Source organism: Sturnus vulgaris, chromosome 27 (genome assembly GCF_052056855.1).
Source record: "Sturnus vulgaris isolate bStuVul1 chromosome 27, bStuVul1.hap1, whole genome shotgun sequence".
In the NCBI taxonomy this organism is placed as follows: Eukaryota; Metazoa; Chordata; class Aves; order Passeriformes; family Sturnidae; genus Sturnus; species Sturnus vulgaris.
In genome coordinates this window covers 4,961,846-4,979,493 of record NC_142269.1, presented here as the reverse complement: position 1 = coordinate 4,979,493, position 17,648 = coordinate 4,961,846, and the positions used below count along the sequence as shown (strand labels likewise).

The following is a 17,648-nucleotide window of genomic DNA, read 5'->3' as shown; positions in this document are numbered from 1 at the left end:
GGGTGGGCAGCACACAGGGAGCAGAGTCAGACCCTCACTCTGCTCAGGCTTTGCCGAGGTCCCTCCTCTATCTCAGGATGTGCTTTTCCATTCACCACCAGCTCCAAGTGCAGCCTCTCTGCCTGGCCTGTCCCAAGGAGCCAGGGATGGTTTATTTCTCCTTTTCTTGCCCTAGGTTTTGCCCTGAACCTCCAGCCAGGCAGGCTTTGCTGTTCAGTTTAAAAAAAAAAAAAAAAAACTATTTTGGATTTTTTTCCACAATTTATCAGAAGCTACTCAAAGCACATTTGATCAGCCACAAATCCAAACCCATCCACCATGCTGCCATCACCACCAAAACCGCAGTGGGGTGTCCTTCATCTCCTTAACTGACAAGTGTTCCCAGCAGTCCTAGGTGCTGGAATACTGAGGAAAAGCATCCCTCACTGCCAACTGGAGATGGAATTGGTACAGGATATGTGCTGGCAGAGGTTTGTAAGCTGCAGCAGGCGCTGCCACCAGGAGTCCCCATCAACCTGCCCAATGGACACACGGCCCTACCCTCGGCTGTAAACGTGAGCAGTGCTTTTCTTGTACAGGATGGTCAGTGCCAGCCAGCAGCAGCAGCACTTGTGGCAGCTCATGCTCTGTGTGATGCTCAGGGCTTGACAAGGACACAACTCCTGGCTGGAGTTCAGCTCCCCTCACCCTGAGAGCTGCTGGTGGTACCAGCCCAGAGCGAGGTCCAGTTGTACCACTTCACAGTGTGAGGTATTTGTACCAATTTGCCAAATCAGGATGAGATGCTCACAGGTCACTCACCTGCAGCTTTGAGCTCTCCAGGCACTTGGCTATGAACTGCAGGTGCTGCACTGCAGAAGTGGGGCTTCAATCCTGTCAGCTGGTCAGAGAGGCTGGAATTCCACATGCTCTCCCAGGCAGGCACACAAAAAGTTCTAGTTTCATGCTGGACTGTCACAGCCAAGAGTGTTCATGCCTTCAAGAATTGCAACACCTGCTCAACTCTTTGAATCCAGAGCTCGGACCCTTGGGTTTGAAATCCCTCGTGTATGCAGAGTGTTCCTGAGAGTGACTGGCAAACATTTCCCAGCAGGATCTGATGATCAAGTGGGATCAGGCATTTGAATCTGAAAGTCCAGATCCTGCTTCAGGTCTGTCTAGATGTTTGTGCTCTCAGTTCCCTTCTTTCACTTTGACGTTTCTTTTTCCACAGTCTTCGAGGGGTTTTTTGAAGTGGTTTTGCACATATCGGGCTGGTGTCTTATTTTGTTGTAAATCATCACGTAAAGCTTCACTTGTGACTCCAAAAGTCAGTAATTTCTGTCAACAACCAGTTTCAATTTGCTTTTATCGCCCAATTCTGTTAAAAAGTCAAGAAAAAGCCATTTCAGTTCTAGTACCAGCTTCAGGGTGGGGAAAGCCAAACCAGAAAGAGTGACAGTAACAACAGCAGAAACCAAGTGAAAAATCACATTATCATGTGTTTATTACAATTTTTTCATCCCAGTGATGAGATTGCCAGGTCTGTAACAGAGAGGGCTGGATGAGCTCTTCTTAGAGCAAACACTGATGGGATTATTTCCAGTTTCTAGATCCAGTTTTCATCCAAAGGCAGCAGCAGACTGGTGTTTCCCTTTTGAATAAGGGAACACAGCTCACAGGAGTGATGTTTGCTGGATGGTCAGGGACCCTTCAACTCTCAGTTATCTTTAACGGTCATAATGCTTTATCTCTTTAATCAATATCCCTTTATCTCCCTAAGCTATATCTTGTTATGTCTCTAAATGATTCACTGCTCACTAGTGTTTGATATCCTGTGGGAATTACCCAGCAGTTTGCCTGCCTGGGTGGGAAGGTTCAAACCATCTCTAGACACAGCTGGTGTTCATAAGCTCTCCTGACATAGTTTCTGTAACATCCCAGGAGCTTTTCTTCCCATTTTCAATCACTTCTCCTTTCCCACCCTTTTCATTTTGAGGTGACCACTGTCTCCTTCATGTTCAGGCTAGAAAGATGTTTGTTCATCACTGCCCATCCAGCCCGGGCAGCGTGGGCAGACAAGAGGGAGCAGATGCCATGGAAAGCTGCCCAGCCCTGCCCTAAGGGACAGAGGGACCAGCAGTGCCTGTGGTCAGTGGTTGATCACCTGGATTGCCCTTCTCACCCTGGGGTTGGAAAGGGGAGTGTCCCTGTCCCTGCCAGCCTGACCCCTCCCCATTGGTGTCTCGGGGTCTGTTTCCCTCCTCACATCTCGACTCCTGGGCTGCAGGATGAGGGAGCTGCTTTCACGGAATAGAATCATAGAGTCATTTAGCTTGGAAAAGACCTCCAGAGTCACCAAGTCCAACCTGTGACAGATTCCCACCTTACCAACCAGACCAGAGCACTGAGTGCCACATCCAGCTGTTCCCTGAACACATCCAGGGATGGGGATTCCACCACGCCCCTGGGCAGCCCCTTCCAACGCCTGGCCACCTTGCCCATGAAGACATTCTTGCTGATATCCAACTGTTTAGTGCAGGGCAGATGCCAATTTGGTAAATCTTTTATTTTTTCTCAAAAAAAAAAAAAAGAACTGGAGAGCCAGGCCACCACCTGGGACATGATGTAGGTGAATTCTCAGTGACACTGGGTGTGCCTTCTCTGCTGTGGCTGACCACCATGGGCAGCTGTGCATCCCAATCAGAGCCTGGTGCTGCACAGATTGCTTCCTCCCTCCGGAGGATAAAGATCTGTTAATAACCCGGTGGTGAGATCACAATCATGAGATGTTTCTCAGGGCATCCCCTATACCCGCTTAAAGAACTCTGCTGGGTGAGGAATCCCAGCTTGGTGCTACTCTTAAGGTCAGGAATTTACTCACGCTTTCACTTCTGCTATTTTATATTTGCCTGAGGAACAACAACGTCAACACCTCCCTGGAGTGACCCTGCTGACTTCCACCACAAACCCCCCTGGATGTCCCCAGACGTCAGAGGAGGGTCTGGGCAGGAGCAAGGCTGGAGCTGGGAGATCCTGGGCAGCTCAGGCTGGCATTGCCAGGCAGAGGGAGCAGCAGGACAGACGTCAGGGTCCCTCCTTGACGTCAGTGCAAGGATGTGGCTGGGAAGTACAGCTGGGAAAGGTCCACCCTGAACTCACCAACGCTTCTGTCTGGGCACCCCTGGCTTCCTCCAGCCACGGGGACAAACCTTCCCATGGCTCATGTCAGCCAAAGGGCAGAGCAGGGGCACAGGGCCAGGGTTTCCATCTATTGTCAATCACCTAAAGCAAAACTGGTGGAAAATACCAAAAAGTTTTGAACTCAGGATGTAAGAACATCCCATGTTGTGCTTCTCTCAGACCAAATTCCACCTCCATAGGCAAAGCCCTGAGTTTTGATTTCCAAGGTCCTCCAGCCTGCACGTGGTGCCTGGGAACCCTGTCCTGGATCTTTCCCACCTCAGGATGTCTGTGAGACTGTGTTGGGATATCCCACAGGAATTCCAGTTTTACACACAGGCCAGGGATGTGAAACACATTCCTTGTGATGTTGCTGAGTGAGTTACAATTTAATGCTAGGACAATGCAAGATTACACAGTTCAATTCAGTTCAACTCCATATTTCAGTCCAAGTGGAACCAATAAGAACTGAATCAAAATCTCTCTGAGAAACTTCCTGTGGAATTTATCAGGAGCTGCATTTTCGTTGAGAAGTTTCTGGATGAAAGCTGCCACCCAGCTCCTGCTGCAGCCTGGGCAGCAGGTTTAAATCACTGACTTCCACTTTCATGGGTGCTGGAGGGGAGCAGAGAGACCCAGAGACTGGAATACCTGATATTTGATTCTTTTTATATAGTTAATTAACTTTGGAATAAGAAATAGGTTCTAGTAGCACAGTGCAATGGCTTTCAAGGGCACAGCTCAGGCTGGGCACTGTCTGAGTTTGGTCTGTCTGCTCACACAGGATCCCAGTTTTATGAAAAGCAGCTCATGGGGCACCCAGGTTGAGACAGTGTGTCAGAGATGGAATCACTCAGACATGAAATAGACTGCAAATACACACAATCAAACTAAGCAAAGATTTAATAAATGTTCTGAGAACTCCCTGGGTATAAAACGTGACTGTACAAGAAGTTCAGTGTCATAAACAGCAAATTGTTTATTTTAAATATTCCCTTTCTTTTTAAGAAAAACAGTTTGCTTGAATGGGCTCTAACAACACAGAATTTGGCACGTACCAAACCTTTGAAGTTGAATCATGGGACCATATGCAGAAAACAAGCTGCAATCCACCTGCCTGCCTCCCCTCTCTCACCTTCGGCTTCAGCCAGTGTGGACATGGGGATGGATGCACCAGAACACTGCCTGGTGCCCGTCCCTGGAGCAGGCTGAGCACAGAGCACCCCGAGGGGCCCATGCCCCCTGTGCACACCCACAGCTCCCCAGCAGCGCCGTGACCTGTGTGCAGCCTCCTCAGTTCTGTTGCACCCCTCGATTCCGGGTATTCTGCCCGTACCCAAGGGAAATCTTTCATCTCCTCGGCGGAAGTGGTTACGAGATAAAGCTCTCGAGGCAGCCTACCTGCCTGGATACCTGATGAGCAAAGGCAAACAGAGCAATAAATAGCTGCAGAGATGTGAATGGCACCTGCTGACTGAGATAAGTGCCAGGGGAGGTGCGGAGGAGTCAGTGCCGCGCACTCAGAGAGCACCGGGGTGAGGGAGGGTTACCTTGTGTGTGAGAAGAGGAAAACTGTCACAATTCTCCTGCCCCAGCACCCTGCCCCCAAAAAACCCAAAATCCTGACCCTGAGTACCCCAGCAGCCTGTCCTCCGAGTAGCCCAGAATGGGCTCAGAACCACACCAACACTGGTCCACTGAGAGGGAAGCACTGGGAAGACTTTTGAGTTGGGCTGGGACCACATTGAAGGAGAGTCTGAAACTGGATCTAAGTCTTCATAAAGGACCTAAGATAATCCACAGGAGCCTCAAAGCTACCCTCAGCCTCAGATATACTTAATTAGGGCTGGGATTCCATCCTGTGATGCCCTATTTTTCCACCTGGCTGCAGTAACAGCACTGACACAGCATAAGAAAACAGAGAGGATAAGATGCCAAAGGCATCATTCTAGGTGAGCCTGGCTTAGGAGAAAAGCGAGTTTGTGAGGAGCTGGAGACGTTTCTGTGTGAGAAACAGCCCCTCTACCTGAGAGGTCTGTTCCAAGAGCAGAGCCCTCTTTGACATCCACCAAACAAAAACCACTGCTTTGCCTAGGGGGGAGGCATGACACTGACAAAGTGCAGAACATTTGAGGAAGACAAAAATACCCAGAAAGGGGGGAAGTCACTGAGCTGCTCGCAGTGTAGTGAGGGAGAAGGACAAAGGACTATTGCTCATGGGTGGTCCAGTGCACTGAGACTTTTCATCCTGAACACCCTTCCCAAAACAGGTGTGGTAGAAGGGATGGGATGGGATGGGATGGGATGGGATGGGATGGGATGGGATGGAAACCTCTATTTCCTCCAGTACTGAGCACTGACAAAGCAGGATTTGCAGGAGAGGGGAGGTATGAAAGAGCCTCCTTGCCCTGTTTCCCTCACCACAGACCATTCCTCATGTGTCAGTCCGAAAGCAGAGCCCACTTCACTTCCCCAAGTGTCAGTAACAGCTCTGGGTGTGTGGAACAATCTAAGGCAGCACCTGAGCACCCTGAGAGCTCAACACAGCACTGAACACATGAGGAGGAGGAGGAGGAGTAGGAGGAGGAGGAGGAGGAGGGTCTACCAAATGTCAGCGACATCTGGGTGCCCATGAGCTCCTCACATGGGTGCAGGAAGTATAAAATCAGAGTTCCCCGAGGAGGGTACCTGGCAGGAGCTGGGGAGGAGGTGCTGGAGCGGGTGATGCTGTGCCTACCTCTGTGACCGGATCGTGCTGGAACCACACCATGGATAGAGGTGAGTACCTGGACTGCAGCCTCAGGCTGTGTCTTCAGCTTTATTAATGATGTCCCGTCCCTGTCCTGTGACACAGGAGCGGAGCACTTCTATCAGAGTATTTAAATAGTAGAAAAGACTTTCGTCTTCCTCATTTTTACTATTTGAAAAAAAAAAATGCACCGTTCTCTTCTAGAAGCTCAAAAACCTCAAATCATTTCAGAAACAAATACCAAAAAAAAGAGGTTGGGAGGCAATTTTAAGGGGCCCTTTTGTTCCAAAGCAAATGGAATCTGGTATAATTCACACCTTTTCTTCTGTGTTCTTAATTAAAAAATAAAAAAATAAAAGAGAGAGAGAGAGCACTCTCCCTGGCAAGATTTTAAGTCAGTGAATCAATCGAGGAATTGGGAGAAAGAAGAGCTGAGATTGTTCACTAACGATTCATCCTGTCTTTTGCAGATTATTTCTATTAAGAAATATCTGCAGGAACATTGGGGAAAGCAGGATGCATTGGAGATGCAGGAGGCTCTGGGGATGGTCAGGGGCACGGATGCAGGAAGTTCTGGGGAATAAAGGAAACTCTGGGGGATGCAGAGAAAAGAGGAGGCAGGTCCCACAGGACCAATTAAACCAAAACAGCCCTCCAGGCAGGAGCAGGGAATGGGCCAAAGGAGTTTTCCTTCTCCTGGATGTCTCCTCAGAGTCTCTGGCAATCAATGGCCGAGGAAATTCCTGGATTTTGGAATCCCTGCATCTGAACAAACACGCAGCTGGACCTGCCCACCACACATCATTCTTCTTGTTTAAACTTTTGGCCTCTGCATCTCCTGTGGGCACTTTGTGGGTTGCTTGTTCCAAGGGGTTCAGTGTCCTGGGGCAGCCGATCTTAGCTCCTGGGAAAAGGGAAAAGAAAGAGTTAGTGAGAACCTGACCAGGTTATGATAGTGTTCCTGCTTTGGGTTTTTTTGTTCAACTATCGTATTTCAGAGGAATATTTCATTTCCCTGGAAGATGTACCACCACGGTGCTTTCTTTAAAACAAAACTATCTCGCTTCAGCAGGAAATTTTTCATTTGCTTCTCTCTGCTTATCTCATCTTTTGATTCAAAGTTTCCTGAAAGGAGTGAAGGTAGATAATGATTAAATTTCTTCTGTGATAGATCAGTGAACACATCAAATATGAGCATGACCGGGTTTCACTGGGTGCACTCACTCCTGAGATGACAGTGTCTTTCCTCTGCCAGCTGTGAGGGGGGCAAGGGGCGAGAGCAGGCTGTTAACTGCCAGTAGTCATTAGATCACTTAATTCTGATTAACTTTTCTCAGAAATACCTGGTTCTTCCCCCAAAAGCATCCTGTACTGCTGAAGAAGGGGCACCAGAATCTGGTACATGTATAAAATACAGAGCAGGTTAATCACTGCCTACACGTGTGCTGAGGCTGGAACTTTTGCTTTGTAATCCCAGATGGCCAAAAAACTTCCTTTCACCACGAGGGTTTGGCCAGAGCAGGTTTACTCAGTTTTGCCAAAAAGCATTCCCAGCTCCTGCTTTGCTCCCTGCATCTGATCCCTAAAGCATTCCCAGCTCCTGCTTTGCTCCCTGCATCTGATCCCTAAATCATTCCCAGCTCCTGCTTTGCTCTCGTGCATCCCTTGGCTGTAGCAGCAGCCAAACCCTCGTGAGCTGCCCTGGTCATTTTTGTGATCTGATTAATCACCCTCAGGACTGTCTCTGCTCTTCCAGGCATTGTCAGAGGCTTTTCTGGGTGCACCTGTCAGGATTCACTGCTCCTGCAGCTGCTCTTACCTTGCTTACAATTAGTAGCTGGTGCTGGGGGAGATCCAGATAAATTGGGAGGGACCCACCTGTCCAAACTCAGCCACCCTTCAGCCTGAGCTGTGCCCCAGGTGCCCACCCCAGGGCTTAAACTGGGGCTTAAAAACACTTTTTTCTTTCCCTTTGCTATTGAGGGAGCCTGAACAGCTGTCAAGGATGAATCCCACTCCTTGGGCTAATCTGTGGAGGAAGACTGCAAAACTGAGGGGTTCCCATCCCCTGCCATGAATAGAACCCTTTCTTCCTTCACTCATGGAGAAATTCCCATTTCCACTGTTTCCTGGTCTCTCAGGACAAGGATGGCCTCAGACCAGCACCTCCCAGGCTGAGGCATGGGGCTGACATGGGGCTTTAGGGCCAGGCTGACTCATTTGCTGTGGTGGAGTTTTGGTGTATTTTTATAAATGAGGTTTCTAGTGCAACTGGTTGCAGGGACTTTTGGGTGGGTTTTTTTTTCCTTAGTATTTTGAGGAACAAAACTTTAAAAACTTTAAGAAAATACCCACAGCAGCCAACTGCCAGGAGGTGTTAAAAAAAGAAAGAAAAAGTAAAAAAATGTACCTAAACTGCCTGATAAACAGCAGAGCAAGATTCGTGTCATGATAATTGTTTCTGCCCACTGCCCCAGACCACAAGACAAGTTGAAGAAATGCCAGTCCTGTCCAGTCTGACTGAAAGCAGTGACACAAATTTGCTCAAACTGGTGTAGAGGGAGCAGGAGGCAGCAGGGCCTCTCTGGTTGTGCTTTTGCAAATGTGTAATCTAAGGAGAGGGCACAGACGAGGGGCAGAAACAGAACAGGGTTTCTTCGTATTGAAAAGTCATTTGACATTTAAGACACTTGAAACAGTAACTGAGAAGGGGGAGAAGAAAGAAACCTCTGATGATCTTCAAAGGAATTATGTTGGCTGAAGTGTTTCAGGAGTTGGTTGAGTCACGTTCTCAGTGCTGTTTCTCTAGACCTTCAGAGGGTGATAAGAAAACAGAACAGAGCAAAGGAGCCCTCAGCAGGGCTAGGGCTGGGACTGGTCAGGTTAAGTCATGGCTGGATCTGGAGCTGGCAAACCAAGCCAGGGAGAGCTGGTGGACTCTGGTTTAGGGGGGTGCTTTTCCTCCATGCAATGAGGGTGGTTCTCCTCTGCCTCTTACCCAGGGTGATTTCCTGCTGGGGCTGAGCTACCAGCACAGGTACTCATCACCCATCCACGGGCAGCCAGGAGCACCAGGGAAACCAGAAGGTGCAACAGAAGACTAAAGGCTGCTCTGGTGTTTGCAGAGTCAGGGACCCCATGCCTGTATCCCAGGCAGGGAGGGCAGTCACAGCCTGTGCTTGCTTAAAACAACCCAGTGGGTTTCAGTCCTTAGGGCTTTTCGTGTGTTTCCTGTGTCATATGCAAAAGGCAGGGCATCAGTTTGAAGGGAAGACAACCACAACAGACACCAAACTTCTTCCTGCAATCTGGGACTGGCCAGAGTAAAAGCCACTGGCTGGACAGAACAGCCAGAAGCTTCAATTCACCCTCAGCCCCTGCCTTGCACTCCTCCAGCCCTGAGCCACCTGCACTAAGTGTTCCCATGGGAATCCCTCAGACACCCCCAGGAGAGTTTGGAGAAGGTGAGGAGAGGGTGAACACAAATGAGGACACAGCTGCATGAGCATAAAAAAAATAAAATAAGGGGGGAAGGTGAGATAGAGCTTCTAGGAGAGCTCAGGGGAAGCGCTAACACAGGCCTGGGGATGAGCAGAGTTTTCACACGTGGCTGGATCTGTCACCCACATATCACCCTCAAGTATTAAAAAACATCCCCACTCACAGGTAACTCTATCTGTTATTAGTGAAGCTGTTGCACATGACCTAACACGGGTGCAGTGGGTGCTGTTACCGTAGTGGAAGTTCATCGTCCTGGTCTGGTGCAACATGAGCAGGAGCCTGGCACAGCAGGCTCCAAACTGCAGCCAAGCAGAGCTGAATCCAGCAGACTGAGCACAGGAATCAGTCACGTTCATGAACAACCATGCCATGAGGAGCAAGGCAAAGTTCTAGGAGGAACAGGCAGCTGAAAGGCCAGAGCAGAAAACCCGCAGGGAGTGAGGGGCTGCAGGGACCAGCCAGTGCCTGGAGGGACATCCTGGGCCAAGGCAGCCCTCAGGAAGGGACACATCTCCTCCTCACACCAGAGTGGAGCCAAGGGCTTTCTCACTTCCAGAGTAAATTTCAGTGGCAACTGCCTGAGGCAGATGCTGTAAAACCAGAAAGGAGAAAGCTTTCCCTGGCCCCTGCCCTGCTAACCACAGCAGGAAGAGCTGCTCGGCTGACATTGCTCTCACCATTATCACACCTGGCTCTGAATTCAGTTTTTCCTTCCAGCTGTCAGCATTCTGTATTTTCATATCCCAAGGCAGCAGAAGCCAACTCTTGACATTTAGAGACAAGCAATAAATTTCAGCCAGTTCCAGTTCTATCTGTCCCATGGGGAGCTGAGCTCTCCTCCCCACAGCCTAGGCACCACAGGAGCACAGCTGGGCCAGATTTATGGCTCTCACAGCTGGATATTTTCACATGGCTTAATCTGCACCCTCAGTGCTCAGACAAAAGGGAACAGGCTGCCTGCAGGGAAAAGTAATGGATAAAATAAAAATGTGTGTCTGAGTTAAGAGTCCTCAGCTCTCAGCCTTCAGCACGGGGTCCTGGGCAACCTGGTCTAGTTGAAGGCATCCCTGTTCACTGCAGGGGGTTGGACTGAATGACCTTTAGAGGCCCCTTCCAACCCAAATTGATTCTGTGAAGCCAGAGGGGCCAGATTCCAGCACTCCACCAGTGCTCTGACAGTAACACACATGACCCTGGGTTATCTTGCTGGCATCTTACCCAGATTTTGGTTTCCTCAGTGGTGAGGGCTCTGCAGGGTTCACAGTGCCATGGACAACGCAACCCACTGCTTTTTCAAAGTAAGAACCATGTGGAAACCCCCACTCAGCCACTAACACAGCATCTCCTTCTTCCCTAGGCAAGCAGCTAAAGGCCACCCTTGTTTTCAGCCTGCCACTTGTTTTTCAGGTAAGATGTTTTCAACAACATTGTTGAAATTCAGCTGCTTTGTTTTGTGGGTAAAGGGATATCTCAAAAACTCAGAGCCACCCACAGTCCCAGAAGTGTGTGGGGACACAGCTGCTCACCCCAGGATCCAGCTGTGGGAGGTGGGAGGTGAGAGCAGAGCCCAGCTACAGAGAAACAAACAGGAGAAACAAAACCAAAGAGAGAGAAATGGTGACAAACACAGTGATTTTCAGATGGCCGGGGCTGTGTGAGTCCCCTTTTAGTCCCAAAGTGAGCATTTCCAGGACAGACTGGAGTGCACCACGCTGATTGCAGGGAGTAGCTGGTTCCTGCTCCCTGCAAATTCCTGGTCAAGGTGCTGGGCTCTGACCAAGCACAGAGCTGGAGAGGGATACACCCGAGGAGGAGGAAGAATTCAGCATCTTCCCCTGCCCTGATCTCGCTCAGAGTTCCCTGGCCCTGCAAGGAGGACCCCAAGCACAGAGCTGTGCCACGACCTGCTCCTAAACCCGAGATCTGGTCCTGGTGCCCGTGGTCCCTCGGCAGCAGTGGCCACTCCCCAGCCCGTGGGGCAGCCTGGGGCTCAGCCCGCAGGCAGAGCAGAGCAGCCCCTGCTTTTCCCTTTCACTGCCTGGCAGGATGTGGTGAAAGCCCAACCTGCTGCGATGGAGAGCACCAAGATAAAGGGTGGGGGTGTCCAGGGGAAACCTTTCATGTCTGTGCGATGGGGAGAAGGTTCTGGAGACTAATAAGTCACAAAAAGCAGGGCACAGATACCGCAGGTTATGGCAGTGTAGGAAGATGAAACAAGAATAATCAGAACTGAAATCAGGGGCCTGAATGAGATGCTGGCCCTGCGTCCGTGCCGACACGGAAGCAGCTTCCTGCTGCACTCACTGCACTTCCCCACGGTCTCACCGACACCTTCGTTGAGTTCTAATTTAGCTGAGTTTATTTCTCACGTTTTATCTGACAGCCAGCTGTGCACACACAGCTGGAGGAAGGTCCTGGAAGACTCTGGAAAGCTGCCACACATCTGAGGGTTTGCAGGTGTTGCTTTGGCTGAGCACGAAACATTTCTGGTGGAATTTCCACTTGGAGCCCCCCAAAAAGTCCCAAACCTCACATATTTATGGGAAACACTTTCAGCCATGAGGTTGTGCCTGCTCTGATTGTGATGTTGGCATGAGACAGCACTTGGGAACTCCCTGGGACTTCCTTCCAGGCTCCTTTCCCAGCACAGCCACGCAGGCAACACAGTCCTTGTCCCAACACACTCTTCTTCTCTTTCCTGATCTAGTTCTGTGCTGGGAACGTCACTTATGACTATGACTCCAACAGCACCATCGACTACAGCATGTTCGAGTCCCTGTGTGAGAAGCAGGAGGTCCGTGATTTCCGTGCTGCCTTCCTCCCAGCCATGTACAGCCTCATCTGCTTCCTGGGGCTGCTGGGGAACGGGCTGGTGATGCTCACCTACATCTACTACAAGAGGCTGAAGACCATGACAGACATGTTCTTGCTGAATCTGGCTGTGGCAGACATCCTCTTCCTGCTGACCCTTCCCTTCTGGGCCACAAGTGCAGCCACATATTGGCTTTTTGGAAGCTTGGCCTGCAAAGCCATTTACTGCATCTGCAAAATGAGTTTCTTCAGCGGGATGCTGCTCCTCCTGTCCATCAGCATCGACAGGTATATTGCCATCGTCCAGGCAGCCTCAGCCCATCGCCTGCGGCCCTGGATGATGCTCATCAGCAAGGTGACCTGTGCCATCATCTGGCTCCTGGCCTTCATCCTCTCCATCCCTGAGCTGGTTCACAGTGGTGTGAACAACTTGGACAGCAATCCCCGTTGTTCCATCATTGCTAATGACTTGCAGACCTTCAACACTGGCATCAAAGTATCCCAAATGGTGTTTGGCTTCTTAATTCCCCTCCTGGTCATGTCTTTCTGCTACCTCATCATCATCAAAACGTTACTCCAGGCCCGCAACTTTGAGAAGAACAAAGCCATCAAGGTCATCATCGCCGTGGTCATCGTTTTTGTCGTCTTCCAGCTGCCCTACAACAGCGTCATGCTGGCCAAGACCATCTCAGCCTTCAACCAGACCAGCTCATGTGAGGAGAGCAAGAAGCTGGACATGGCAGACGACGTGACCTACACCCTGGCCTGCTTCCGATGCTGCCTCAACCCCTTCCTCTACGCCTTCATCGGCATCAAATTCCGCACAGACCTCTTCAAGCTGCTGAAGGAGCTGGGCTGCCTGAGCCAGGAGCGCCTGCGGCAGCTCACCTCCTGCCGCGACAACAAGAGGTCCTCCTTCGCCATGGAGACAGAGACAACCACCACCTTCTCCCCGTGAGCCCAGCTCCAGGCACGCTCTGCTCGAGCTGAAACGGTTTTGGACATTTTCTCTAGTCTGGACTCCTGGCAGAGCAAGACCTACCACACCGCAGAGAAGTCGAGGGGAAAATCCAGAAGCCTCCCCCTGTTTCAAGCAGCAAGGACTGCTGGCCAATATCCCACGGGTGGAGAGACTTTACAACAGAGCTGTCACTAACAGTAAAGCAAGGGAAAGGTGGTGAGTCTACAATTTCTCCTGTCATTTCACCTTCAGCTTGGTATTTCCCTGTCAAAATGAGAAATGCTCAAAATAGAACATTTACCCTAAAAGCTACAAGCACCAAAGGAAAACAGAGGTTGGTGGAGCAGAACTGTTGTTTGGAGCTGAGCTGCCAAGGGCATCACCCTTGCTGTGGATGTTGCTTTTAACAAGACAACAGCTCTGCAAACCCACAGAAATGCCCTTGCACTGAGTCAGTCCAAGGCAAACCTGCAGCCACAGCCTCGGACTCAATCCAGCAGACAATCCCAGCTGCAGAGGATCCAAGCATATGACTGCTCTGCCTTCCCCCATGAAAAGGGAGAAATGACCACAGCTAATGTGAAATCCATACAAACTCTCACTGTATTTCAATTACTTTATATGATATTAGAGCCTCTCACATCTCTGTTAGGAAAAGTACAAATTCCACTTTACTTCTGCCTGTATCCTGTTTCTGGACTATCACTTGCTGACCTTGAGATAAATATGAATGTGGGTTTTCTCCTCCCTTCCCAGTCCTTCTAGCAGGACTTCAGCTGCTTTTGAAGTCAGATCTGTATTTCACTCATAAGCTACTGGGGTGTGTTTTGCATGGGTGCTGCAGGCACCAACAAAGGCACCGCTCACTGAGGTTTGATGTGAACACAGCCCCACCACTGCCAGGCCACGGCAGCTGAACAGCAGATTATTGTCGTGGCAAGTCCGACCTTGGAGGAGCCCAGGCTGTAATTCCAGTTGGCGCTTTTACAGGAAGAGTGAAGATTCCTGATGACAGACGAACGCTCTGGGAACTGCTGTGGTGGGACAGCTGAACGTCAGCTGGGAGGAGCTGTGCACAGGCTGGGCAGCTGTCCCTGTCCCTGTCCCTGTCCTTGTCCTGTGTGCTCTGATCCCACAGCACCCAGCTCTCCCACAGCCATCGCCAGAGGAGAGAGATCTCAGTCTGGAGCTGCTCCCGGGGCTGACAGGGGAGACATGTCCATGTTCCACAGAGCCATGAGCAGCAAAACACTCACTAAACAGACATTTATCCTTTATTTCAACACATGGATCCATCAGGAGTCACACACAGAACTCTCTGGTTCGTGGGTTGAAGAGCATTGCTTTAGAGAACTGAGGATTAAAATCAGCCATCCAAGACAGAATTCACTGGCTCAGTCTGAAACAACTGCCAGTTATTTACCTGGCTGCCACCAAATCTAACTAAATTCTCCATAAACCATTTACCTCTGGCGTATGGGGTTTTTGCCAAGGGCTGGGATTTGGGAAGAGAGTACATTCTGCTCTGTGTTACCTATCTGTGCTCAACTGCTGAACTTATTTTCGTTTACAATGCCCAGGTAACTGTACAGAAGTGCTGTTTATCTGTCAGATGAAACAGGGGGTGACAACTGACACTGAACAGCTATTTGCCCTTGGTTTCCTTCTCATCCTTATTTGGGCAGGACACAGCTATCATGATCTTGGCCAGAGCCAGGGATACCCCCAGCACGGGGTATTTGCAACAATCATCAGCAACAATACATTGTTAATGTGTATTCAATATGTAAAGCTGTTTACACAGACAAAGTTCAATATGTTCACAAATGTACCCCGAGAACACTCTGCTTCCATGGAACCTTTCAATGCAGAATCCATTCACCTTATTCCAGCCAGGAAACTGATCCACCAGCACATGGAACTGTACTTGTGTCCTGTAGGTAAAATCCATTCCCCTCCCACAAACGAAGAGGTTTTCAGGTCCTTGCACACCAGATGAATTCCAAATTGGATAACGCACAGCTGCTTCCATAAAAGAGATGCAGAGGGACCCTCTGGGACAGCTGCAGCTGGTGCCTCAGCGAGGCAGTGGTGATGTCAGAGTCTGGCTTTCCCTGGTTAAATTTAACGGACAGAACAAATTTGCATCTAATTTAGATGAGTCATGTTAACGTTGGCCTAAGAGCCCAACCTGAGGTTCCCCACTGATGTCTGAAAACTGACTGTATTTTGCAACTTGAGAAAAATAAATTATAACAATTTAAACAAAATACTTCTGGTTTTTCATTGTATTTTCTCCATGCTTGTACAGTCCTTGTCAATCCTTCTGTCCTGTCAGGAGCTGTTTGATCAGCTCAGCTTCATACCAGTGCTGCCCTGCAGCAAAGAGAGTGTAGAAAATAAACTAAATAGAAAAATGTTGGTTACTTCATCTGCTGATGGATTATAAAAGAAACAAGTCAGCAGCACGTTAAGGAGTTTTTATTTTAACTGTTAACCCACGTATCTTGATGCTGCTCCACAAATGGATGCACCTAATGGCTACTCATCAACCTTTAAGTGAAAATTCTTTGAGCTGTAGCATTTTATTGTTCACGTTTAATGAAAGTTCAGTAATAAACCACCACATTACTGTGGAATTGCTCACAGGGAGAGGCAGCAGCCCTGGGTGCTGTAACCCACATCCAGGGTGAGAGCAGGAACTGCAACTAGAACAATAAACACAGCACTCCTGCCTGACCTTCCCAGTTAATTCGTGCCTCAGAGCACACAGCGGGGAGTGAGGGGGGGACCCATATCCTTCACAAAAAGTGCCGTGTAATTGTAACCACGGAATCAAAGAGGAAGAAACTCAAAGAACACGAGGAGACAGAAACCTGACACCTGAGTGCCAGAGCGAAGGCACATTTCTGCTTTCACTGAGCAAAGTCTCACGTTTTCTCCCAGAAGAGAAAGGACAAGGTGAGTTTCAGCATCTGGCCCAGAGAGTCATGAAGCATCTCCAGACTACAGCACAACACAACTTAAAATGCAGAACCCCAAACCCAGAGATCCTTAAATAAACACTGGGTCTCACCGTGATGAGACCTGCCCCAAGAGCTGGTTTGTGCACAAGGTGCAGTTGGTTGAGCAAGGTTTAGAGCAAGAACTGGGGATCTGCAGAGAGCCACAGCACTTTCAACCATTCCCCTGCTCCTCTGAGGTGACTGTGAGCCAAACCCTTAATATTCAGGAACTTTCTCGATTAAGAAAACAGCCTCCACCTTAAAGCCCTAACTTAAACCAGTAAAATCCACCAAGCAACCACACAAAATCACAACTTGGGCCACAAATATTGCAGCCAAGTTACACAGAACTTGTTACCGAGAAAAGAGTGTATTTCTTGGATAGGTTTAACCTATTTTAGTACTTTCAACAGCAAGAGCTGCCTACTTCCTTTCATAGTTCCAAATCTTCTTTAAAAAGAAGAGAGATTTTTATTGCTTTTGATTGAAGATTTTTATCTTCAATAAAAAACCTGGCCCTCATTAGAGAAAGGGGACACAAGTTTGCCTTACACTACATAAAGGTAGGGGAGGGGGTGACTGCCCCGTCCCAGTTTGTGGTTCCTGCAATCCCTGTTCCTGGTTATCCTGCATCACTCAGAAGCCCTGGACTTTTCATAGCTCTGGGTGAGTATCTCTGCTGATCATTTCTCCTCCCCTGACAGCTCCTGATCTCTGTGCATGTGTATTTTTAAGTTATGGTTTGAAAGCCCTTAGTGCCAAAAGGATCCGGGCTGGGTGGGAGCCAAACTGGAATGAGGAGCAAGTAAACTGGTACTGGGGGAGTTGGCAGCTGCTCCCAGCTATCTCAGAGCATGGCACTGGTGTGTCACCTCCCTCCCTGAGCTGGCCCAGGCTCTGACCCCATCACTCACTGGTAAATCAGTTGAAGGGAAGGGGAAAGTTCTCCAGGCAAGGCTGTGGTTTCTCTCATGCCACCTGGGCAGCTGCGTGAGGGAAGTCCTTGTCACCCTAAAAAAGAATGAGCTGGAACTGAGTGAGGTAAACAAACCCTAAAAATAATGCCCGTGGGTGCTGGGGGAAGGGTGGGGGCACATTGCATCAGTAAGAATAACTGAGAGCAGTCTATGGCTTCCTCCTCAGGGCTTCTTTTTTAAGGAAAAAAACCCCAAACTCCTGTTCTGGGGGTGGAGGTGTCACATCTCTGGGGAGAACTTCTTGTACGGCCAACTGTCCTTGTTGGCAGAGCTGCCTTGCCTGGGGCACCTCCCCAATGGGGGTGAGGTTCTGTCCATCCCTGGGCCTCTGTGAGAGGCACCTGGGGAAACTGAGACAGCTGAGATGTCACCTGCCCTTTGTTTGTGCCATCACAAGCAGCTTAATGACCTCAAAGCCAGGGAATCAAGGAGTCTGACCAGGATTTTTTATGGATTAGAAGGTGGCAGGATTAGCTCAGAGC

The 17,648-nt window shown here is 49.5% G+C and overlaps 1 protein-coding gene across 1 annotated transcript; it reads left to right on the top strand.

Annotated features, from left to right (window-relative positions):
• The first annotated feature begins 5,827 nt into the window (after positions 1–5,827).
• On the top strand, positions 5,828–15,419 carry CCR7 (C-C motif chemokine receptor 7). Its single transcript, XM_014885472.2, has 3 exons — positions 5,828–5,940; positions 10,770–10,819; positions 12,120–15,419. Exons 1-3 carry the CDS (start codon positions 5,931–5,933, stop codon positions 13,179–13,181), a joined length of 1,122 nt encoding a protein of 373 aa, XP_014740958.1. The 5' UTR covers positions 5,828–5,930; the 3' UTR covers positions 13,182–15,419.
• The last annotated feature ends 2,229 nt before the right edge of the window (positions 15,420–17,648 follow it).